The 24823-nt window shown below is 38.2% G+C and overlaps 1 protein-coding gene across 4 annotated transcripts; it reads left to right on the top strand.

Moving 5' to 3' along the window:
- The first annotated feature begins 365 nt into the window (after positions 1-365).
- LOC127425615 (dual specificity protein kinase CLK2) lies at positions 366-14710 on the top strand. 4 transcript variants are annotated; one of them, XM_051671790.1, is made up of 14 exons: positions 366-501; positions 3346-3539; positions 4176-4443; positions 6046-6136; positions 7068-7134; positions 8033-8149; positions 8609-8775; positions 8931-9025; positions 9210-9339; positions 11511-11593; positions 12023-12102; positions 12210-12300; positions 12597-12622; positions 13795-13991. In XM_051671790.1, exons 2-14 carry the CDS (start codon positions 3346-3348, stop codon positions 13841-13843), a joined length of 1458 nt encoding a protein of 485 aa, XP_051527750.1. In that variant the 5' UTR covers positions 366-501; the 3' UTR covers positions 13844-13991. The 4 variants fall into 4 exon arrangements, with proteins under 4 accessions (XP_051527750.1, XP_051527749.1, XP_051527752.1 ...); XM_051671789.1 differs by lacking the exon at positions 12597-12622 and having other exon boundaries at positions 367-501; positions 13795-14710; XM_051671792.1 differs by lacking the exons at positions 366-501; positions 3346-3539; positions 6046-6136; positions 12597-12622 and having other exon boundaries at positions 4295-4443; positions 13795-14710.
- The last annotated feature ends 10113 nt before the right edge of the window (positions 14711-24823 follow it).

Genomic DNA, 24823 nt, shown 5'->3' with positions numbered 1-24823 from the left:
ATGTGGAAAATTAAAAAAAAATTATTCCCTGACATAACATTACATACACATGTTTTATTGCAAAGTAAAATATACATTAACATGTCCATATCCTATTTCACTTTTTTAGCCAGAAAAAAGTAAAAAAAAAAAAAAAAAACAATTACTACTGTAATAACACTGTTGTAAACAAAACAATCTAATTCAGATAGCATCCATATATGGTTTTGTCATTTTCTAAGACGACGGTGGCTAAGACCAAGTTAAAATTATTTTAGTGCAATAACTGTGGCGTTTGACGTAAACTAATTATGATTACCGTGGAAAATGTTGTAAGGGATTGTCATCTGTGGGATAAACAGTGCGTTGTTTACGATCAAATTTGGCACGCGTGTTTACAGAGGAGGGACCGGAAGTGGTATTTTTCTTCACTGTTTAATTGGGCTCGAGTGTGAAATTTGGAGTCGAAGCGTCAACACGGATTTTCTGTGGGATAAACGGACAGGACTGGCTGCTAAAACGGTGATTACAAAACATTATTTTTTATTGACGGTCACGTTTTACACCATTTTCGACTGAATTCCCCCAAAAAACAGCACTGAAGAAACGACCCGTTGCAGATTTGAAGATCTCAAAATGGCCGTCGAGACGGATAGCAGATAGTCAGCTTGCGAAAGATTATTTTTTTCCTAGTACCTTTAAAAGTAACTATACCATGTGATGTGTCGAAGTTGCCGCACCATTTAACGATTAAATACGAGTTCCCTGACGTTAGGAAGTGAAAGGAATAGTAAGTGCAAACAATAACAACTTTTGCTAGTTGGAAAGCCTCGCCAGTAGTTGGTGCAAATATGTCGTTTATTTTTGTTATGCATAATAAACGCCTGTACGTTTCGTAACACGGTGGTCAAACTGCTAAAAAATAGCTTGAAGCTGCCTCGAGGAAGAGGCTCTTGTTATTATTTGACCTACTTTGCCAGTGTATTACTTAAAGAGCCAATTGCATTTTTTTTTCAATATATACGTTTTCCCCTCTTTATATATAAATGCTATCTAGCGCATTTAACGATTTTTTATTTTATTTTTTCGATCATTTTGGCTGTGTTAATGCCAACGGCATACTTTTTGCCAAAGGGATGTATTTTGGGGGAATTTTTATATTTCAACCTCAGTTCCTATAATGCATCTATAATACACTATACACAAAATAGTTACACTCAGGACCTTCAGGACAAAAATATCCCCATTGAAACCCATTAAATCTGCAATATATCCCAGTGCCATTAAAGCATAAAATCGTGAATTCTATGATACGCTTTCGTTCCGGAGCCCTCGCTTCGGAACGAAAGCGTATCATAGAATTCACGATTTATATATATTCCATCAGATGGCGCCATTTTTCTCATGTTTAGCCTATGGAGCAAATACATGCTTTTTTCCTATTTTCTGTTTTCTGTATTATAGAGCACTGCAGGCCAATTGAATAAATGATGCATTTAATATTGTGTGGGTGTGTTTTTTATGCGTCTATTGAGAAGTGTGTGTGTGTGTGTGTGTGAAAACAACAGTGACATTATGTAAACAAACGGGCATTTAAAGGGTTAAAATCCTGAAAATGAATGAATACTTGATAGTTATGATCAGGACTGATGTTGGTTAAAAAATCTTAAGTCAGTGAAAGTGGAAAATAATATTAATACATAATGTTTTTATGGCAGTTTTTTGACAGACATTTTTGTCCTCTAAGGTCCTCTGAGTAACTTTTTTTAAATTGACACACAAGGGTTAAATAAATGTTTACGTGTCAGTAAAGGAATTCAAGTGTAAATGCAACACTTTCCTGAAAGTGTAATCATAAAGTGTTCTCCCTGGATTGTGTCTTATGCAAAATACAGTTTGAGCCAAATTTGCCATGACATTGTCGAATAATTTGCCATGACATTGTCGAATTTATTATATTGTTATTTAAATTTTTTTTTTTGTGTTCTAAATTGCTGTACTCGTGTTTTCTATGCAGCCCTGGTTGCATTTTTATTAAAGATTCTGTGCTTTTGGTCGTAGCAACATTTGTTTGAATTGGGTGTCAGTGTGCCATAAATCATACAATAAAGGCATAAAACGTATGTAAATGCTTAATACATACAAGGAAGGTCTCCCAAACTTTGCATGCAACAATGTCTGTTTGAAAGGGCAGACAAATGGGAGACTTCCTTGATTTTTTTTTTTCTCTCTCTCTTTTTCAGTATTTAGGCTAATCTTGTCAAGTATTTTAACATCTGTTCAAGACCAGCCTCTAACTGCCCACATAGGCCTATGGGTTTTGTCAAACTTGAATAATTTAACCCCATGGTGAAGCATCAGAAAGCCTAATATAGACAGTTTTTATTTCGGTTTGTTCTTTCAGTCATATTTTGTCTCTTTTTGAAAAGCAGATTTATTTTGTGTATTACGAAGGTAAGCGGAGTTGTAGACTGTTTTCTGGTGATGTAAAAGGATTGAAATGCAAACTGACATTCCCATTAGTTCAGCCAAAAATGAAAATTCTCATAATTTACTCACCCTCATGACATCCCAGATGTGTATGACTTTCTTTCTTCTGCAGAATACAAAGATTTTTAAAATATCTCAGCTCTGTAGGTCCATACAATGCAAGTTAATGGTAACCAAAATTTTGAAGCTCCAAAAAGCACATATAGGCAGCATAAAAGTAATACATACGACTCCAGTGGTTTAATCGATATCTCCTGAAGCTATCTAATTTATTTTGAGCCAGAACAGACCACAATGTAACTCACTTTTCACTCTACACCTTGCCATTGCAGTCTCTAGGTACAGTCATGTTTTCAAGATCGATTACACTTCCGTATGTGCAGAGTGCTAGATGGTGCTAGGAAGTGTAATCGAGCTTGAAATCATGATCGCCAAGGAGACTGCTAATGTCAAGATTTATAGTTTATCACCATTCACTTGCATTGTGTGGACCTACAGAGCTGAGATATTCTTTTAAAACATCTTTGTGTTCAGCAGAAGACAGACAGTCATACACACCTGGAATGGCACGAGGGTGAGTAAATCATGAGAATTTTTATATTTGGGCGAACTGTCCCTTTAAGATGGTATAAGATTAAGATATAGATATAGCTTGTCTTGCTTGTAAAATATGTAATTTAGAAATGCATGCAATTCAGGTTGCACCAGCTCTCGAAAATGTCCTCAATGTCTGTTTTAAGAAAGGTGTCTTTTTTTTTTCAAGACAAATTGAGAATGCTTTCTAACATTCTGTATGGCAACATTTAAAGTCAGTTGTTTTTTTATATTTTTTATATATATTTTAATTTTAATATCTTTTATTTTGTTCCTTATTAGATGCCGCACTCCAGACGGTACCCACCCTCAGAGAGGGCAAGCCGCAGCAGCTACCAGGATCGATATCGGGAGCGGGATAGAGAGCGAGGGAGAAAACCTCGAAATCGGCGCTCGCCCTCATTCTCTTCCAGCAGTGAACCTGATAGGAGAGGGAGAGGACACAGGCAGGTGGCAGGCTATGCACGATCCAGGAGGTAAGATTGATTTCAGAGAGTAGTTCCTCCAATAGGCTTACTGGAGACACTGTGAAAATTTGGTAACCCTTATAAGTTAGGTCAGAGGCAATTTTCAAAGAAGCTACAGTAATAATACTGTTTTCAACTCTAACCACAAGACAGTCAAATTTTTACACATTGATCACAGATCTCCAGCTCTGCCCTCTAATTGTCTCTGAATTAATTTGTGACTACATATAGATTAGGTGTAATCAATAGTATGATGACTATTGTTTAACACATAAAATGTGAAATAGTGCATATCATGCATTTAATAGCAGGAGCAAAGCAAAAGTAAACAGTTCCTTTGCATCTAGTCTTTTGGGATAGCAAATAAAACTAATTTCTGAAATTTCTATATCCTCAGTTTGTTTGCAGTTCCTAACATTTGCATGGAATAATGATTTGAATTGAAAACTTGTGGGAATGTGTGAACCTCGTATGATATGGTAGCATTGTATAATATGGTAAAAGTTCTATTTCATTAATTTTTGGTGTCAAATCTTCATAGAAGATACATGAAATTGTTTATATGAAATAATCGCTTCATTCGTCTTGGAATTAGAGTATGTAAATAGTTCAGTGGTAAAATAATTGCGTTCAACTTCTCCGCAGCTACGACAACCGCTCTTCAGACCGCAGACCATACGACAGACACTACGACGAGAGCTTTCATCAACAGCAGCACAGCCGGGATCGGGACAGGGATCACGACAGGGAACACAGGACGCCAAGCAACTACTACTCCCGCGACGCATCGCCCAGCTACGACTACCGCAGGGGCCATGATCGGGACCGTGAGGACTCCTACCGAAGGAAAGGCAGCAGGCGTAAGCACAAACGAAGGCGGCGTAGAACCAGGTCCTATAGCCCATCCTCCTCGGTGAGTACTTCAATTCCCGAGCCTGCTCTTCCCCCCCCCAATCCCTTCACCTATCTCTTCCTCTACACGCTTCTGTCTCTCTTTCTCTGTAATGTTTTTCTTTTCCACAGCCCCAGGATTTGGTAAGTAATAAACTCCTTTGTTTTACGTTGTTTCTTTTTGTTGACGTTTTGTCTTTTAATTGAATAGTTCACCCAAAAATGAAAAATCATTAGTCATTTACTCACCCTCACGTTATTCCAAACCTGCATAACATTTTTTTGTGGAACGCAAAAGGAGAATGTCCGGTCCCAATTCACTTTCATTGTATGAGGTAAAACAAGCAGTGAATGGTGACTGGGGCTAACATTCTACCTAACATTTCCTTTAGTGTTCCACAGAAGACAGTCAGTCATGCAGGTTTTTGTGAACAACATGAGGGTGAGTAAATAATGACAGAATTTTCATTTTTGGGTCAACTATCCTTTAATAGTGGTAGTCCAAGTCTTGGATTTCAGTGTTTATAGTAATGTCAAATTAGGAATTGGTCCCTTTTGAAAAGCCTCTAGAGATTTTCTTAATGATTTGATTTGTATTGCTAACTATGAATTAAGTCGTAAATGGGAGAGCCTCAGTAATCGTAATATTTATCTCTCAATTCACATTTATATTTTATCTTGCTATCTACACAACTATATACATTTTCCCCACAATTTATAGATGAGAAAAAAAGAATTTTTACATTCCACCCCTGGAGTCGTGAGTTTGAATCCAGGGCTTGCTGAGTGACTCTAGCCAGGTCTCCTAAGCAACCAAATTGGCCCGGTTGCTAGGGGGGTTAGAGTCACATGGGGTAACTTCCTCATGGTCGCTATAATGTGGTTCTCGCTCTCAGTGGGGCGCATGGTGAGTTGTGCGTGGATGTCATGGAGAATAGTGTGGGCCTCCACATGCGCTATGTCTCCATGGTAACGCGCGCAACAACCCACGTGATAAAATGCTCGGCTTGACGGTCTCAGATGCGGAGGCAACTGAGATTTGTCCTCTGCCACCCGGATTGAGGCGAGTCACTACGCCACCACGAGGACTTAGTGCGCATTGGGAATTGGGCATTCCATGTTGGGGAGAAAAAGGGGAGAAAATCAAAGCAAAAAAAGAATTTTTATATTGTTCCATAATTTCAGCTGTTTTTATTTTATTTGTTGTCTGACAGTAGAGCAACTTTTTTTTATTTTATGGATTTATGTTCTGAATAGCAATGCTTTTACTCATCTGCTTTTTATTTAATGAGTAAATTTTGATGCAGGTTGCCTTTTGTGACTTTTGTCAGGGCTGCTAGGCAGAGGGATGAGGGGAGTTTTAAAGACAGCAAGAAGGGTGGGGTAAAATTGTTATCTTTGACTTGATCCCTTGCACTATATCCCTATCGTTATATATATCTCCTCACGTGGTGTCATACGATTCACCCCATGATCACCAAACCTACCTACAACAACTACAACACTGGTCATCTTCGTCGCCGTGGCCACGGCTGCCCCCCTCCACTCTCCCTGCTCCGCCCACCTCCCCTCCTCCCTCTGTGGTCGTGGTGTGACCTGTGACCCTGGCTGGGGCTGAAAGCAGCGGAGTGACAGCGGGACACGGGCTCTGTGTGTGAGGGACGACGAGGAGGGTCACCTGATCTGTCGGAGTGGCGACGTCCTGCAAGAGAGATGTACACACTGCCACTACTACTACTCCTCTACTCCTATCTCGTAACCTTTCTCCCTATTAGTACCAGCACACAGCAGACACACACAGGGGAGGGCAGCAAGTCATGACCATGATGGTGGTGATGATGATGCCGTGTTAGAATGTTCTCCCCTTTTGCCCCAACAGGCAAGGGGGAAGGCAGGTTGAACATGTCTTAGTAGATCTCCTCTATTTATGCTTTTGAAGGGGGTGGTGTGTTTGTATGATGATTTGCAGGGATGCTTAGGAATATTCCCAAGGACTTATGATATCCTATTTTTTTATTTCTTGACAACGAAATAGAAGTTTCTTAGAATTAGCTTTAGGATATTTATTCTATTCTTTAAGCATGTATTTGACTACATCAAGATTCACGTTGCCCTCACGTCTTATGCTTTTCCGTCATTTAGGATTTAATTACTCTGTGCAATGTACGTAGTGATTGCACTTTTCTAAGCACATTTAATTTTCTGAAGATTAAAATCCAATAATTTCGTGTTGAACTGGCTTCAAACCTAGACCATCTGTGGTGAATCCAACTTACGAAAACTACAAAGATTAAATGTCTAAAACGTTTTTAGTTTCCCCAGCACAGTGCACCGATTCACCACTAGAGCAGTTTCTTTTTTTTCCTTTTTTTTAAAAGAAATGCAGACTGTTTTCGGCATTAAAAAATTTGCAGATTTTTCATGGAGTGTGTGCATAATGATGGTTGTCGTATTTTTTTTTTTTTAGGTTAACCTTAAAAGATGGTTTATTAGAGACAGTTATAGTTAATGTGAGAGGTTTTAGGAAGCTTAGAACTTAGTTAAAAAAAAAAAAAAAAAATTATATTCTGTCCACTGCCTAACTACTCTCTTTAAATTTCCGCCTTCCCTTTTCTCTACTTCTTTTTCCCTCTATTTGTCTCTTAGATGAGATCGTTAGCACTTTGGGCGAGGGCACCTTCGGGAGGGTGATGCAATGTATTGATCATCGAAGGTGAGTGTAATTACCTGGCAACCAATCAGTAGTTTAATTACATAAGCACTGTGGAAAAAATGGTGATTGGCTGTTAAAACTTCTATTGAGATGTTGGGCTTGGAAATACACTATATGGACAAAAGTATTGGGACACCTACACATTACACCTACAGGAGCTTTTATTACATCCCATTCTAAATCAATAGGCATTAATATCGTGTTGGTCCCCCCTGGGAAGGATTTCTACAAGATTTTGGAGTGCGTCTGTTGGAATTTTTGCCCATTCTTCCAGAAGAGCATTTGTGAGGTCAGACACTGATGTTGGACGAGAGGGCCTGGCTCGCAATCTCCGTTCTAGTTCATCCCAAAGGTGTTCGTTAGGGTTGAGGTCAGGGCTCTGTGCGGGCCAGTCAAGTTCTTCCACACCAAACTCATCCAACCATGCCTTTATGGACCTTGCTTTGTGCACTGGGGCACAGTCATGCTGGAACAGAAAAGGGCCTTCCTCAAACTGTTTCCACAAAGTTGGTAGCATAGAATTTTCCAAAATGTCTTGGTAAGCTGAGGCATTAACATATCAGAAAATTCTATGCTTCTATGCAACAGACACACTCCAAAATCTTGTAGAAAGCCTTCCCAGAAGAGTGGAAGCTGTTATAGCTGCAAAGGGGGGACCAACTCGATATTAATGCCTATGGATTTAGAAAGGGATGTCATAACAGCTCCTGTAGGTGTAATGTGTAGGTGTCCCAATACTTTTGTCCATATAGTGTATGTGCTCTGAGAGACATAAGCACAGTACAAGAGGATGTTTTATTGCCCCAAGGAGAATTATTGGAGTGTAATATAATGTAAATTGCAGTAATGTTTCAGTAATGTTGAAATGGTCAAACTAATGTTTATTTGCTTGGTTAAGGGGCGGAGCTCGTGTCGCTCTGAAGATCATCAAAAACGTAGAGAAGTACAAAGAGGCTGCACGGCTGGAGATCAACGTACTGGAAAGAATCAATGAAAAGGATCCTGAGAATAAAAAGTGAGTTGGAAAATCAGATTATCAAGTATGCTTTGAGCAATCTTGCATGAAGTACTTATCCTTACAGCTTGTAGGTGCGATCTAATCTGACTAAAGGATAGACGAAAGACCACTAAACTTTTAATCGCTTGCTAAATTGCTTTTCATGTTAAACACTAGGGCTACACGATTATGACAAATCATAATTGATGATTATCGTGCTTGATATTGTAATTGCGATTATTCATTTCGATTAAACAAATCTTTTGTGGGGCAGCTGCATGCCATATTCTTTATGTAGGCTACACATGCAAAACAATTGTTCCTGAATTGCTTTACTGCATAATAAACAAGTGTTTTACAATTTATTCAAATTGTAAGCAAATTTTAATCTCGATTATTTTTTTGATTAATTGTGCAGCTCTATTAAACACAAAAGGTCCCTGTTTATAGAGGTCTTTTCCTTTCTCTCCCTCTTAGTCTATGTGTGCAGATGTTTGACTGGTTTGACTATCATGGGCATATGTGTATCAGTTTTGAGCTGCTGGCCCTCAGCACTTTTGACTTCCTCAAAGAAAACAATTACCTGCCTTACTCCATCAGCCAAGTGCGTCATATGGCTTACCAACTCTGCCTGGCTGTCAAGTGTAAGTAGACGCACATGCAAAAGCCCAACATTCAAGATAGAATAAATGTGTTTTTCACAAATTGCACTGATGCTACACTCTGTTTTTCAGATAATAAATAAGTTCACTGCAGTTCATTGTATCTGTGAAAATGCTGATGTTTTTCTCCTTTGCAGTTTTACATGAGAACAAACTGACCCACACAGACCTAAAACCAGAAAACATCCTGTTCATCAACTCTGACTTTACAATGACATACAACGTGGAGAAGGTGATGGAAGAGTTTATTACCTCTAAACAAAACCTATATGTTTTCTGTATTTCTCATTGAAGAACTTTGGAAGCACTTTTAGATAAATATTTAGCAAATCCAATATTTTGAATTAAAAGAAAAATGAAGGACATCATTAAATGTATGTAATAATTGATTGTCCTGCTCTTTTTCTGTAAGGTAGAAGCGAGATGAGCGTACTGTGAAAAGCACAGCAGTGAGGGTGGTGGATTTTGGCAGTGCTACATTTGACCATGAGCACCACAGCACCATTGTCTCAACCCGGCACTACAGAGCACCAGAAGTTATTCTGGGTAAGCATATTTGTGCTTTCTGTCAGTCCTGCCTCATGATCTTTACCAATCAGCATGTGTTTAAGATTTTTGTGTGATGAGTAATATGTGAAGCTTTCAATTTGACAAATAACTAACACTCAGGCAATGCTTGTCTTAGATTTAAAACTTTTGTGATTAACATGAACCGAGACTAGCTAAAAGTGTAGGTTAAAGGAATAGTTCTTCCAAAAATGAAAATTCTCTCATTATTCACTTACCATGATGCCCACCCAGACTGTCTTTCATCAGCAGAACACAAATGAAGATTTTTAGGAGATAGAGCTCTGTCAGGTCCTTATAACAGAAGTTCATGGATGCCAGCACTTTGACGGTCTAAAAGTCATATTTAGGCAGTATAAAAGTAATCCATACGACTCCAGTTGATCAGTGAATGTCTTCTGAAGCAAATCGATAGGTTTATGTCAGAAACAAGTCGATAATTAAAATGTTTTGGACCATCAAAGTGCTGGAACCCGTGAACTTCTGTTATAAGGACCTGACAGAGCTCTATCTCCTAAAAATCTTCATTTGTGTTCTGCTGAAGAACGACAGTCATACATATCTGGGATGGCATCAGGGTAAGTGAATAATGAGATAATTTTCATTTTTGGATGAACTATTCCTTTAAGAATGGGTTAATCGCAGCAGCAGGACAGCGGGTTACTTTCTCCCTTTCCACCACAAGGAATTTAATTAGAATCAGCTAGGGACTGCTGTGACTTCACTCAGGTAATAGTAAAACGAACGATTGGTAACCATGCAAGAATATTTCTAACCTTAAAGCTGCAGTATGTAAGATTCAGAAACCCTTGTTATTAATGACACCTGTGGCTGTTAAGTGAACTGCAGCCTGTTGCTCGTGATCACTTGCACACTCCATAGGGACGCAAGCGAGCATGACCAAAACAAAGAGACTGAACATGATTCACCGGCATCATGCTGACAGATGAGGTAGCATAATTAAAATTACACAGTTATGATTGTTTTACTACAAACTTTGAGACTATATATTATATTTGACTCTCCAGTGCTGGAACAGGGCTAAAACAAAGTGTGGATATAGGTCTGACTATGCGAGAGACTGTTGTTTGAAGTAATCACTTTTCTTTGCATGATACATTAACTGCATTTATACTATGTCGGCATTAGCTAGCTAGCCAGCTTTATCAATAGCTGTTAGCTAAATTTGGTGGATGATGACAGTAGCTGTTTATAAAGTAGACTGTACATTATAAATATGTTGACACAATTCAGTATTGATATGATTCCATCACAACAGTCATTTTGATATATCGATGCACTATTGTTTTATAATAATAGAATGTATATATTTTCTGTATAACCAAATTATGTTACACTAATGAATGGGTATTTTTGCATTATCTTGAACATTGTCTAGCATTCATTTCATGTGTTATTGTAGTTTACCTTGCTGAATAATTACAGATTAACATTATGTCCGTTACTGTGAATCAGCATACCTGACTTTTAGTATAAAGAGAAGATCGTTGAAATTATTTGAAAGTTACGAAGCAAGGTAGCTTGCAATTCATCAGCGTTAGCAGGCAAGATCAAGTTAGCTAAAATTACACATATCAGTCCTTATGGCACTATATTTCACATGATTTGCAGTTATGTAAGCTTACCTGTCCAATAAGAAGAACGCCAATTCAGGGTCGGTTTTGATCCCCAAAACCAAATGAAGGTCCCTCCAGGAATCAAATGTCCTGCTGATGTTCACTCTAGTTTTCGCTCGACCACGATCACATCATAAATGTTTTGTTTTTTTTGGCTTACTCTGAGTTTGTGTAAGAGTCGATGTTGTGTTTGGAGCCGGCCGTTTGCTGGATTCCATCTCTAAGATAACGTTACCTAGTGTTAAAAAAAGGCGAATATTACATGAAAAATTTTACATATTGCACCTTTAATATGTTATGAGTTGTTCTAGTTTGCATTGGGTACTGCAGAGTAAATAGTGCTGTCTCTTTTATTTGATTTTTTTTTAAGTATGTTTAATGCATGTGTAATATATGTGCACATACACTAATGCAATACGCCTTTTTTTTTTATTATGATGCAGTAACATGACATTGCCACTAGATGACTTCCTCATTCAAAACGGCCTTCTAAATTGTTCCTCTCCCTTTCAGAATTGGGTTGGAGTCAGCCGTGTGATGTGTGGAGTATTGGCTGCATCCTCTTTGAATACTACCTCGGCTTCACTCTTTTCCAGGTACAAAATCTGCCTCTACTTCCATTTTTGTTTTTTGTTTTTTTTTGCCACTTTTCTGAATCAATGACAGCAGGCCTATACAGCCACACTTGTTTATTTTCACATAAGAAGCTTAAGATCAGGTAGAATCCTACCAAGGGGTCACAGGTGTTAATACGCGCACACTGAAGCAAACACCTGCCACACACCCTTTGACCACAAACGCACTCACTAATGCTCCCTCTATTTCTTCCAGTCACACACAAAGCCATCTGTATAGGCTGGAAAGAACACATGTCCTCCCTGTATTGTAAAGTTTAGCCAAAAGAATACTGCTGAAGAGTCCAATATTCCACAGTTATCATAGACAAAACCTTTTAATTTCTCATTTCAATTCATCTCCGGGTCTGTCTCAGTTATTCTTGCATTTAAATGTATTTTGTTCTTCAGACTCATGACAATCGGGAGCATTTAGCAATGATGGAAAGAATTTTGGGCCCTGTTCCTTCCAGGATGATTCGTAAGACTAGGTCAATTTAAACTTTTATTAAGCCTGTTTTAAACATACAGTTTCCATGGTATTCACGCTTACATGAAGTGGGTTTTGCAACTAATATGATCACCTCCCCCTTCACAGGAAACAAAAATATTTTTACCGTGGGCGCCTGGACTGGGATGAGAACTCCTCAGCAGGAAGATATGTCAGAGAAAACTGCAAACCTTTACGGGTGAGGAACACAGACTGTAAAACATTAGGGATGCATATTCATCTGCCTCATTCTTGATTTTAAAAGGCAAATTCTTTATTTTGTTGCATTTTACTTTTTACCTCATGTACACTTATGTTACAAACAGTTATAATTTTTATTTTCCAGCAATTTAATTGTAAATTTTCCACCTCTCAGACCCATAGAATTACACTGATGTTCTTTACTGCTGTACCTTCTAAGAGTAAAATTTATTGACTTCCATTATGATTGGCCAACTTCTATTTACTGACATATTTCCCACTGTTGTTTATCAGGGTTGTCCGAGATGCTCAATTTCAAGGTAAACTGTTTTAAAAAATTACGTTGAATTTACGGTAAATTTCTGTTACCGTAAAAGATACGGTGAACATTTTTCAGGCTTTACGGGATGTAATTCTGATGCCTGTATACTTAACGGTTCACTACCATTTAAATTATTAAATGATATAAACATCATATACTAACTTTCTGGAACTATGGAAGTCTGCTTTTTTTATTATTGTTAATCACTGTAGTAACTACTGAAGGCCACATGATTACTGAAAGTTCATCAAAAGTGACCCTTCCAGGATCAATGATTAATACACATGTTGAGTTTTGTACTCTCAAACACAAAACACCATCAGGGTAACACATATGATGCTAAAATAATGCAATAAACATGAACTAAACCACACAAAATATAACACCGAACACCCCAATGTACATAACTGATATACAAAAATAAGAAGAAAATACTTGCAGGGTCATGCAGGGACTTCTGGGAATGCCCAATTATTGTTTTTCACCACAATTTTAAAAAGTTTACCATAAAAAGGACATGTATTCTCTTGTTAAACATAATATAATATAAATATTTACAGTTAATTAAATGGTAAAATCATACTTTTTACATGTAAATTTTTTTTTATAAAGACATTTAATATTTTATCATAAAATTACATGTATTGTCTTGTTACATTTTTTTTATTTACTCTGTTAATGTAACTACCCGTTAACCACTTTTTTTTTTACTGTAGCATTTATGCTCTTTTACCATTAAGATTTTTTTACAGTGTACCACTAGGTTACCTGAAGGTGGAAAATTCAGGAAATTTTAAAATTGTGATTTCCAGGCCTGACAATGAGTAAAATCTAAAGTTATGGAATTGAGAATAAAAAAAAAAATTCCAGTTCAGCTAAAATATTTCATCAGGTAGAAATAGCTGTTTTTGAGTGTTTGTGTAGAGTAAAACTCTTTCAAAAGCAGGCCTTATCTGTGAATACATTTTTCCTTTAAATCTAGTCATTCAAATGATAAGTACCTGATAAGCAAATGGGAATCTGTTCAGCAATCTGTATAATTATAAAAATAAAAAAAAATCAATTAAAAAAATCAATTATTCAAAAACTGGAGTACTGAATGGCTGTTTATGTAAATGTGTGTTGTCATGTAAATATGCTCATTGTTGTACAACCTTTTTTCTCTCACAGAGATATCTTCTCTCTGAAGCTGAAGAGCATCACCAGATGTTTGATCTGATAGAGGCCATGCTGGAGTACGAGCCAGCGAAGCGCATCTCTCTCGCTGCAGCCCTGAAGCATCCCTTCTTTCAGAGCAACATCAGCACTGCTGACCAGACCGCCGGTAAAAGCTGGGAGGGAAGCCGCGACATCAGTCGGTGACACAGATAAACAAACGTCTCTATCTTGCACCAACATCCCTGAGGACTCGCATGCCAAGAGAGTTGGAGCCGAAATGACCTTTATACAGTTTTACAGTTCAAGAGAAATAAAACATTTTATGGCTGGTCGACTCACAGAGTTCTGCATTTCGTGATCATCTTCCTATAATGTGAGAGCAACCTCTTGTCCTTAGGAGAATAAGAGAACATGGCTTATAGAAGTTCCCATAAACTGTCATGCTTGTAACCGATTTTTGATTGGACATTTCGAGGGATTGCTGAATGGTTATGCCCTCTTTGGCAGGAATTCAGTTCTTCCAGTGAACAGCCAGTTTTGGCTAATGATTCTTTTGGACAGCCATACGCTGAGGGACAGTGGTTTGAATCATCGCATTAGTCTGACACTCCTTTGATTAAGAAAATAACTGAGAGACCATCAAAGCAAGTGTTATAACTGTTACAATGTAGTTATTTATTGGGCGGATCCATTTTAGCCCTTAGCTGATAAAAAAAAAAAAAATTGCAAATGCATCACAACCCACACACTCTTTGTTTTCGATTATTCAAACCATGTAACAGAGCACGCATTGTTCTGTTCTTTCTGTCCTTCACACACGTTTACAGTATTTATTTAGTTCTAACTGTCTATCTTTTTGTGTCTTTGTATGAAATTTAATGTATAAATGTGTAAATATGTTGTGACTAGAATAAAGGCCCTATCTGTCTGCCTGCTGTGAAAATGTTTTCATGGCAGCTCCCCAGGCAACATGTTTTTACAATCACAAAGTTCTTGTCTCGCATTAGGTTTCAGTTTGTTTTAATTTTTTTTAATTTATTTTTTTTTTTTCAGTTTTTTTTAAATCATTAAATCTGTTTAAATCATTTTACAACGTATGCAGTATTGGAGAGCGTTTTCGAAACACTTCGTTTTCAGTGGAAGAAAATGCTGTTCCAGTATGGTTGAGAGGCATAAACATAGCGAAATCAATGTGTTTGTATAAATGGTATGAAAACCATGCCAAGAGCATATACACCAATCAGCCACGACATTAAAACCACCTGCATAATATTGTGTAGGTCCCCCTCGTGCCTCCAAAACAGCTCCAGCCCGCATCTCAGAATAGCATTCTCAGATGCTATTCTTCTCACTACAGTTGTACAGAGCGGTTATCTGAGTTACCATAGACTTTGTCAGTTCGAACCAGTCTGGCCATTCTCTGTTAACCTCTCTCATCAACAAGGCATTTTCGTCCACAGAATTGCCACTTGCTGGATGTTTTTTGTTTTTGACTTCATTCTGAGTAAATTCTAGAGACTGTTGTGTGTGAAAATCCCAGGAGATCAGCAGTTACATAAATAAACAAACCAGGCCATCTGACACCAGCAATCATACAATGGTCTAAATCACATTTTTTCCCCCATTTGATGGTTGATGTGAACATTAACTGAAGCTCCTGACCCGTATCTGCATGATATTATGCACTGCACTGCTGCCACATGATTGGCTGATTAGATAATTACATGGATGATTGTTGGTGTCAAACTGGCTGGTTTGAGTATTTCTGTAACTGCTGATCTCCTGGTATTTTCACACACAACAGTCTCTAGAATTTACTCTGAATGGTGCCAAAAACAAAAAACATCCAGTGAGTGGCAGTTCTGCGGATGGAAATGCCTTGTTGATGAGAGAGGTCAACAGAGAATGGCCAGACTGGTTCGAACTGACAAAGTCTACGGTAACTCAGTTAACTGCTCTGTACAATTGTGGTGAGAAGAACGGCATCTGAGAATGCTATTCTGAGATGTGGATTTGCGCTGTTTTGATGGCACGAGGGGGACCTACACAATATTAGGCAGGTGGTTTTACTGTTGTGGCTGATCGGTGTATAATGTTTGCAGGAATCTGAGTGATGAGTTCACAGACCTAAATCCAGTATTTCACAGAGACTTTGTGGCCCTCGTTGTTGGCCCTCCTTTCCTCATAAATGGCCAAAAGATTTAAAACACCACAGCTTAGCGTTTAGGCAATTACAGTAAAGCTCTTCTAAAAGCACCCTTTCTCAGATCACTCATCAAGCTTTATTTAGAATGCATCACTCTGCCAGACTTCTAATACAGTGATTTGATGCTATGGTGTTTTGAATCAGAATCAGAATCAGCTTTATTGCCACACATACAATTTATGCTTATACAAGGAATTTGTCAAGGAATTTTTTTGAGACTGTATAGACTACATTTACCCAATTTAATGTGTTTAAACTAGGGCTGGGAAATTTAACGTGTTTATGCAATTAATAGTTGACTGTTTAACGTGTTAAAAAAAATTAATGCAGTATTTTATTTTTGTATTTCTTTCACTTTCTGAAACTTCACTTCAATGATTTTCCCCACTTCCTGTTGCTAAAATTACTATAAATTTTCAAAGGTACACGCTCGACTCGACTAGGATGTGCATCCTAGCACAGAAACTGATTGTGTGGAGCAGTGTACGCTGATTCATTACGCACAACGCATGTACCGGGCATAATAAACACAGGAGTGGATTTACTGAAGAAAGGAGACTTGACCCGCAAGCGGTGAGCCAGATGTGGGAGAAATACGGGCAAGCTGCCGTATCGATTTGCATCGCCTAAAAATGTTCACTCGCTGTCATCTAAACCAGTGTCAAAAGCGAAACCGCACGAAACCTCTCTGGTGTGTGCCATAGGGACTGAATGGCAGCCAGAGAAAATAATAGTTTTGAGATTTTAAACTTCAGCAAATTAAACTTAAGCATTACATTTTTTTATATTTATATGTATAGTGTCTTATAATGCATTGGCAATGTACACTTAAGTTTATCTTGCCGATAAAGCTTTATGAATTTAATCTGTTCATTTAATCCTATTATTATTATAAGTCCCCGCCAGAAGATTTTGCCCAACATTTAATTACAACATGTCCACTGATTTTATGGCACGTAAACACATACTTGTATAAAATATTTATACCTTTAAACCTGTACATATTTAAATAAAATGATGAAAACTAATTTGTTGCAAGTTCTTTGAGACAAAGTAGAAAGTAAATATATCTGATATTTTAATGTTTGTTTTAATGTAACATGATTAATTGCAATTAATCACAAACCGTGCGATTAATTACACTTTTTTTAATCGATTCACAGCCCTAGTTTGAACACATTAGAAGCATGAATGATTCTGTTTTGTGTGTCACACTTAAGAAATAGTTTCAAATTAGTTGTTAATGAGCTAGTAACAGGTTGTTTAAGGCCAAATAGTGTAACATTTGTTGAGGGTGGGAACTGGGAAGGAAATTTGGTTGTGTCATTCTTTCAACACAGACGTTTCCTCTCCGTAACCCTCCTCCATCTGTTTTTCTTCCTACCTTCCCATCTGTTTGAAGGAAAGATCTTTGCTCTTAATCTGTTAAGATCAATGGTCATACATGAGATGTTGCTGCTCAGCATCAAAGGTATCTTCCCCTCTCACATGCCTGTGAAATGCCCTGCCATCACTAATGTGATTATCAACAATTACGTCATTTGGTAATTGGATGTGGGACAGATGCAGGGAGCGAGCTGCTTTAAAAACATGTTGCCCAATGTGATAGTTGTAAAGCTAACAGATTCGGGATGAGTTTGGAAGTCAAGTTCCTTGGATCAGATGTGCATCTGAGGATTTTTACTACATATCAGGTATGTCTGCTGTATGTATACTGGAATGTATATTGCTGACTGATTTTTGTATGAAATTAACACTTTGCTTGTTTTTAGTGTATAATTGCCCCCTTATATTCTAAACTTTTTAGACTAAATCAAGTATTCAATATGAAAAATCCTTTAGGTTTGTCTTCTGCATCTTTAAAGTCTACAATAGTTAAGACTTTTGAATGTTTTTTTCATTAGATGAAACAATATGTTAAGTCTTTGTAATAAATACAAGGTATTTATTAGTATGTCTTCTAAAAAAAGTGCTTTGAAATAAATGCAAAACATTTGAATTCAACTCATTTCTATTGCACTTTACAATAAGGTTGTATTCATTAACATTAGTTAATTACATTAGTCAACATGAACTAACAATTAACAACAATCTTACAGCATTTATGGTAACACTAACAAAGATAACCAAATGTTGAACAGTATTGTAATGTTAATTTATGAAAATGCAATTGTTCATGTTAGTAATGCATTAACTCATGTTAATGTATACAACTTTTCATTTTTAAAATGTGTACGTTTATTGTTTATGTTATCAAATGTCATAGGCGTCATTGACGGGTGGGACACATTCCTACCACTTTTTGCCTTTGCCAATTTTGTCCCCACCACTTTTTTAAATAGTTTTCGTAAATGGTAAATGTCTAATGCGGAAGATACAGTATGTCTCCTGTTCTGGAGCAGAAGTTTCCATTTCTTTAGTGTGGGTTTTAATAAGTGGCGATCCAGTGTTAAAGTTTATTTTAATGTTGATGAGATTGCGGCTGTTGTCAGTGGTGTCGAGTGATGGGTGCCGAGCGGCAATGTTCTTTCATGCAACCAGACACGCACTCTACTCCCGCCGCCCCTTGCACTGCTTTCCAGTTAAATCACCAAGCAAAGTGCAAACAAATGCACATTCATCCATTAATGTACAAATGCAATCATACCTTGCTAACTAATCCACTGACTAATAAAATTCCAGTACTGACAGTGACTGAGGGATCAAGTAATCAAATTAACCCCACAACCCCCAATTGAAAACAAAGCTGACGCCCATGTCTGATGTAGTTAACTATTGTTAACAAATACAACCTTTTTGTAAAGTGTTACCACATTTATTAATCTTGGTTAAAGTTAGTTTCTACATATAGCCTACATGTATATATTAACATAATGCATTATGAACTAACAATGAACAATATACAGCTCTGGAAAAAATTAAGAGACCACTCCAAATGCTCAGTTTCTCTGGATTTACTATTTATAGGGATGTGTTTGAGTAAAATGAACATTTTTAACTTAGGAAGAGTTCAGAAATCAATATTTGGTGGAATAACCCTGATTTTTAATCAGCTTTCATGTGTCTTGGCATGCTCTCTACCAGTCTTTCACACTGCTGTTGGGTGACTTTATGCCACTCTTGGTGCAAAAATTCAAGCAGCTCGGCTTTGTTTGATGACTTGTGGCCATCCATCTTCCTCTTGATCACATTCCAGAGGTTTTCAATGTGGTTCAGGTCTGGAGATTGGACTGGCCATGACAGGGTCTTGATCCGGTGGTCCTCCATCCACACTTTGATTGACCTGGCTGTGTGGAATGGAGCATTGTCCTGCTGGACAAACTAATCCACAGATTTGGGGAACATTGTCAGAGCAGAAAGAAAAAGTTTTCTTCCAGGATAACCTTGACTGTGGCTTGATTTATGCATCCTTCACAAAGACGAATCTGCCTGATTCCAGCCTTGCTGAAGCACCCCCAGATCATCAACGATCCTCCACCTGGTCGTCTAATGGTTAGACAGAGACCTGGAGAGGCCTTCAAGCCACAGTGTCTGGCACCCAATGAGAAATTTGGAGTGGCATAAAGTCACCCAACAGCAATGTGAAAGACTGGTAGAGACCATGCCAAGACGCATGAAAGCTGTGATTGAAAATCAGGGTTATTCCACCAGATATTGATTTCTGAACTCTTCCTAAGTTAAAACATTAGTATTGAGTTTAAAAATGAATATGAACTTGTTTCTTTGCATTATTCAAGGTCTGAATACATGGCTTCTTTTTAGTTATATTGACCAGTTGTCATTTTCTGCAAATAAATGCTCTAAATGACAATATTTTTATTTGGAATTTGGGAGAAATGTTGTCAGTACTTGATAGAATAAAGCAAAAATGTTCATTTTACTCAAACACATCCCTATAATAGTAAATCCAGAGAAACTGATAATTTTGCAGTGGTCTCTTAATCTCTGCAGTGGTCCAGAGCTGTGTATATATATATATATATACATTAATCAAGACAAAAAATATGCTGTTAAAAATATTGTTCATTGTTTGTTCATGATACCTAATGCATTTGTTAATGTTAATGAATAGAATTTTCAAATGTTGCCATATTGTTTAATATTAAGCTGATTGTGTTTCATTCATATTCATTAATTTGGATATATTGGATTTGAAAATCTGGAATACTCTTCTCTACCGTTCCAGTGAAATACCAAAACAATCTTGACTCTTGAATTTCAGTCTCACTGAGCTTGAAAAAGGCTCAAACATACTCAGTCCTGCAGCTCATTAACGCCTAGGAATAAAGCCACGCTAAGAAGGGATGAACTCTGTGGTGAAGAAATCCCTGGGTGCCCCGTTCAGACAGCTGACCAGCTGCGTGACGGGTGTCAAGGACGGATTTAGCAGGAAAAGCAAGACCGCGCGCAGGAAGAGCGCCCCCTGTTGCTACAGCCAGACAGCGCATGACTCCTCTTGGATCAGGGCTTACCAAGCAGAACTGCAAAAGGAAAGGTACGTATGGAAGCCAATTTCAGCCACATTGAAAATAAAACTATGCAAAATGCACCGATACATTTTAATATAATACAAAATTATACTGTGTTAAACTGAAAGTGTAGATATGATGTTTTTAAATCTATTTCATCATTTTGACTTAGTATATCATAATGATGACATCTCATAATTAATAATTTCGACTTTTTAATCTTAATCATAAATATGACTTAATATCTCATAATTATGATTTACCAAAACAGTTATTTTATTTTATTTTTTATGTGGCATGGTCAAAGACGTCCATCTCATGCATTTTTGCATAGGGAAACACTTGAAAATCTAAATCACCTTCAGTGCTAATGGCCCCTTAGGCAGAATGTTAGCCTCAGTCACCATTCGCTTTCATTGCATCTTTTTTCCATACAGTGAAAGTGTATTGAGGCTGTCAGTCCCCAAAATTCTACCTAACATCCCCTATGAACTATAATTTCTCCATGGCTAATTACGGGTCTTTGTTGGTTCATGTTATTATATTTCTAAGTCTAAGATCTTTATTCTGTTTGAACAGGAAATTGAGGCAAGTAAAGTTTGCGCAGAAGAATGCAGAAAAAGCCGCAATGAGAGTAAACTACAGAAGTGCACACCACTACACAAAGGTGAGTTTGTAATGTTTGGTGTCTTGCTGTTTATATTTTTGAAAACACAGTGCATGGTGGCCTGACTTTTTTATTCTTTGTGGGGTTTTTTTTAGAAACCTGTTCAGAGGACACACTTGAAAAGCAAGACTGCCACCAAAAATGACGACTCTCTTTTTGGTGCCTTCCAAGGGCTGAGTCTCAGCATGAGTGGAGCCCAGTCTTCCATGCCTTCCAGTCTTCCAAGTGGAGACCAATGTAAGGTCATGTGATAACAGACAAAGTGTTTCAAATGACTGTATCTCTAATGATGTAACACCTGGGACTATGTCCTCACTCAGTTTCTGACCTCTGATTTCTTTTGATTTTTAGTATTTTTAATTCATAATTAATAAAACCCAAATGTCCAACCTTCCAACCAAATTTCCTTGAAAATGCTGGTTATAATATAGAATATCTTTGTTAAAACGACACAAGTTTATTAGAAGTGTGAATTACTGCCTGCATTCCAAGAATATTACACAATTGCAACATATATTTGATTTATAAGCATTTTTCCATGTTTGTTGACTTTAATTTTGAATGACATGCTTTAAAAAGGATGTACAGTAGTTTTAAAAATGGAACTCCATTTGTTTTTCTCAAATACTCAAAAACAACAATAGCACTTGAAGTGCTGGTAAGCAATTGAACCAGTTTTTGACATGTTATTTCCTTTCACATCACAATAAAGATAAATTGCATTTTATTATTTTGCACCATTTTATCATGTCAATTCGTAGGACTTGTCAATACTATTAGTGTATTCTGAATGTCCTTTTCTCGTCCGCAAGCTTCACAGTAATGAATGTGCATGTGTTTTTCAAAAGAAATGGAAAAATCTCTTTATAGTCATTTTTAGTCAAAACATTAACCATTGGGATTGGCCAAGAACATTATTCAAAGTCAAGTCAAATGTTTTTGTTGTTAATCCACGTGAACACACAGGTATGGAAATGTCGTTCTTCCAAACGACCCTGGTGCTCTATTTGCTTAAGACAATTTAATTAGATTGTGCAAACAGACAGCAGGACATTTTCTCAGGATACTGTACGCACAGGGCATTGTGGGACTCAATGCACACATGACCATATACAGTTGTGCTCAAAAGTTTGCATACCTTTGGAGAATTGGTAATTTATGTATCATTTTTAAATAAAACATGAGTGAGCAGGCAAAACACATTTCTTTTATTTCTTATGGGATTCATATTCAACTGTAGGTTATAACAGAATGGCACAATCATAAAACAAAACATGGCAACAAAGAAAAAAGATGAAATGACCCCTGTTCAAAAGTCTGCATACCCTTAGTTCTTAATATTGTGTTCCCCTTTAGCATCAATGACAGCGTGCAGTCTTTTGTAATAGTTGTCTATGAGGCCCCAAATTCTTGCAGATGCTATAGCTGCCAATTTGTCTTGGCAATATGCCTCCAGGTCATGCAAAGTCTTTGGTCGTCTTGCATGAATCGCACGTTTGAGATCTCCCCAGAGTGGCTCGATGATATTAAGGTCAGGAGACTGTGATGGCCACTCCAGAACCTTCACCTTTTTCTGCTGTAACCACTGGAGGGTCAACTTGGCCTTGTGCTTAGGGTCATTGTCATGCTGGAAAGTCCAAGAGCGTCCCATGCGCAGCTTTCGTGCAGAAGAAAGCAAATTGTCTGCCAGTATTTTCTGATAACATGCTGTATTTACACTATATTGCCAAAAGTATTCGCTCACCCATCCAAATAATTGAATTCAGGTGTTCCAATCACTTCCATGGCCACAGGTGTATAAAATGAAGCACCAAGGCATGCAGACTGCTTCTACAAACATTTGTGAAAGAATGGGCCGCTCTCAGGAGCTCAGTGAATTCCAGCGTGGTACTGTGATAGGATGCCACCTGTGCAACAAGTCCAGTCGTGAAATTTCCTCGCTACTAAATATTCCACAGTCAACTGTCAGTGGTATTATAACAAAGTGGAAGCGATTGGGAATGACAGCAACTCAGCCACGAAGTGGTAGGCCACGTAAAATGACAGAGCGGGGTCAGCGGATGCTGAGGTGCATAGTGCGCAGAGGTCGCCAACTTTCTGCACAGTCAATCGCTGCAGACCTCCAAAGTTCATGTGGCCTTCAGATTAGCTCAAGAACAGTGCGTAGAGAGCTTCATGGAATGGGTTTCCATGGCCGAGCAGCTGCATCCAAGCCATACATCACCAAGTGCAATGCAAAGCGTCAGATGCAGTGGTGTAAAGCACGCCGCCACTGGACTCTAGAGCAGTGGAGACGCGTTCTCTGGAGTGACGAATCACGCTTCTCCATCTGCCAATCTGATGGACGAGTCTGGGTTTGGCGGTTGCCAGGAGAACGGTACTTGTCTGACTGCATTGTGCCAACTGTGAAGTTTGGTGGAGGGGGATTATGGTGTGGGGTTGTTTTTCAGGAGCTGGGCTTGGCCCCTTAGTTCCAGTGAAAGGAACTCTGAATGCTTCAGCATACCAAGAGATTTTGGACAATTCCATGCTCCCAACTTTGTGGGAACAGTTTGGGGATGGCCCCTTCCTGTTCCAACATGACTGCGCGCCAGTGCACAAAGCAAGGTCCATAAAGACATGGATGAGCGAGTTTGGTGTGGAAGAACTTGACTGGCCTGCACAGAGTCCTGACCTCAACCCGATAGAGCACCTTTGGGATGAATTAGAGCGAAGACTGTGAGCCAGGCCTTCTCGTCCAACATCAGTGTCTGACCTCACAAATGCGCTTCTGGAAGAATGGTCAAAAATTCCCATAAACACACTCCTAAACCTTGTGGAAAGTCTTCCCAGAAGAGTTGAAGCTGTTATAGCTGCAAAGGGTGGGCCGACGTCATATTAAACCCTACGGATTAAGAATGGGATGTCACTTAAGTTCATATGCGTCTAAAGGCAGATGAGTGAATACTTTTGGCAATATAGTGTATCTTGCCATCAATTTTCACAAGATTCCCCGTGCCTTTAGAGCTCACACACCCCCAAAACATCAGTGAGCCACCACCATGCTTCAAAGTGGGGATGGTATTCTTTTCACTATAGGCCTTGTTGACCCCTCTCCAAACATAGCGCTTATGGTTGTGACCATAAAGCTATATTTTGGTCTTGTCACTCTACATTACTTTGTGCCAGAAGCTGTGAGGCGTGTCAAGGTGTTGTCAGGCATATTGTAACCAGGCTTTTTTGTGGCACTGGCGCAGTAAAGGCTTCTTTCTGGCAACTCAACCATGCAGCTCATTTTTGTTCAAGTATCGTCGTATTGTGCTCCTTGAAACAACCACACCGTCTTTTTCCAGAGCAGCCTGTATTTCTCCTGAGGTTACCTGTGGGTTTTTCTTTGTATCCTGAACAATTCTTCTGGCAGTTGTGGCTGAAATCTTTCTTGGTCTACCTGACCTTGGCTTGGTACCAAGAGATCCCCGAATTTTCCACTTCTTAATAAGTGATTGAACAGTACTGACTGGCATTTTCAAGGCTTTGGATATCTTTTTATATCCTTTTCCATCTTTATAAAGTTCCATTACCTTGTTACGCAGGTCTTTTGACAGTTCTTTTCTGCTCCCCATGGCTCAGTATCTAGCCTGCTCAGTGCATCCACATGAGAGCTAACAAACTCATTGACTATTTATACACAGACACTAATTGCAATTTAAAAAGCCACAG

Source organism: Myxocyprinus asiaticus, chromosome 34 (genome assembly GCF_019703515.2).
Source record: "Myxocyprinus asiaticus isolate MX2 ecotype Aquarium Trade chromosome 34, UBuf_Myxa_2, whole genome shotgun sequence".
Classification (NCBI taxonomy): domain Eukaryota; kingdom Metazoa; phylum Chordata; class Actinopteri; order Cypriniformes; family Catostomidae; genus Myxocyprinus; species Myxocyprinus asiaticus.
The sequence above is the reverse complement of the archived record's forward strand: the minus strand, read 5'-3'. Positions and strand labels throughout refer to the sequence as shown.

Coding starts and splice junctions, on each gene's coding strand:
- LOC127425615 (XM_051671789.1), top strand. CDS start 3,346: ATGCCGCACTCCAGACGGTACCCACCCTCAGAGAGGGCAAGCCGCAGC. Junction 6,137..7,067: donor CGACGTCCTGCAAGAGAGAT/GTACACACTGCC, acceptor TTTGTCTCTTAG/ATGAGATCGTTAGCACTTTG. Junction 9,026..9,209: donor TGACATACAACGTGGAGAAG/GTGATGGAAGAG, acceptor TCTGTAAGGTAG/AAGCGAGATGAGCGTACTGT.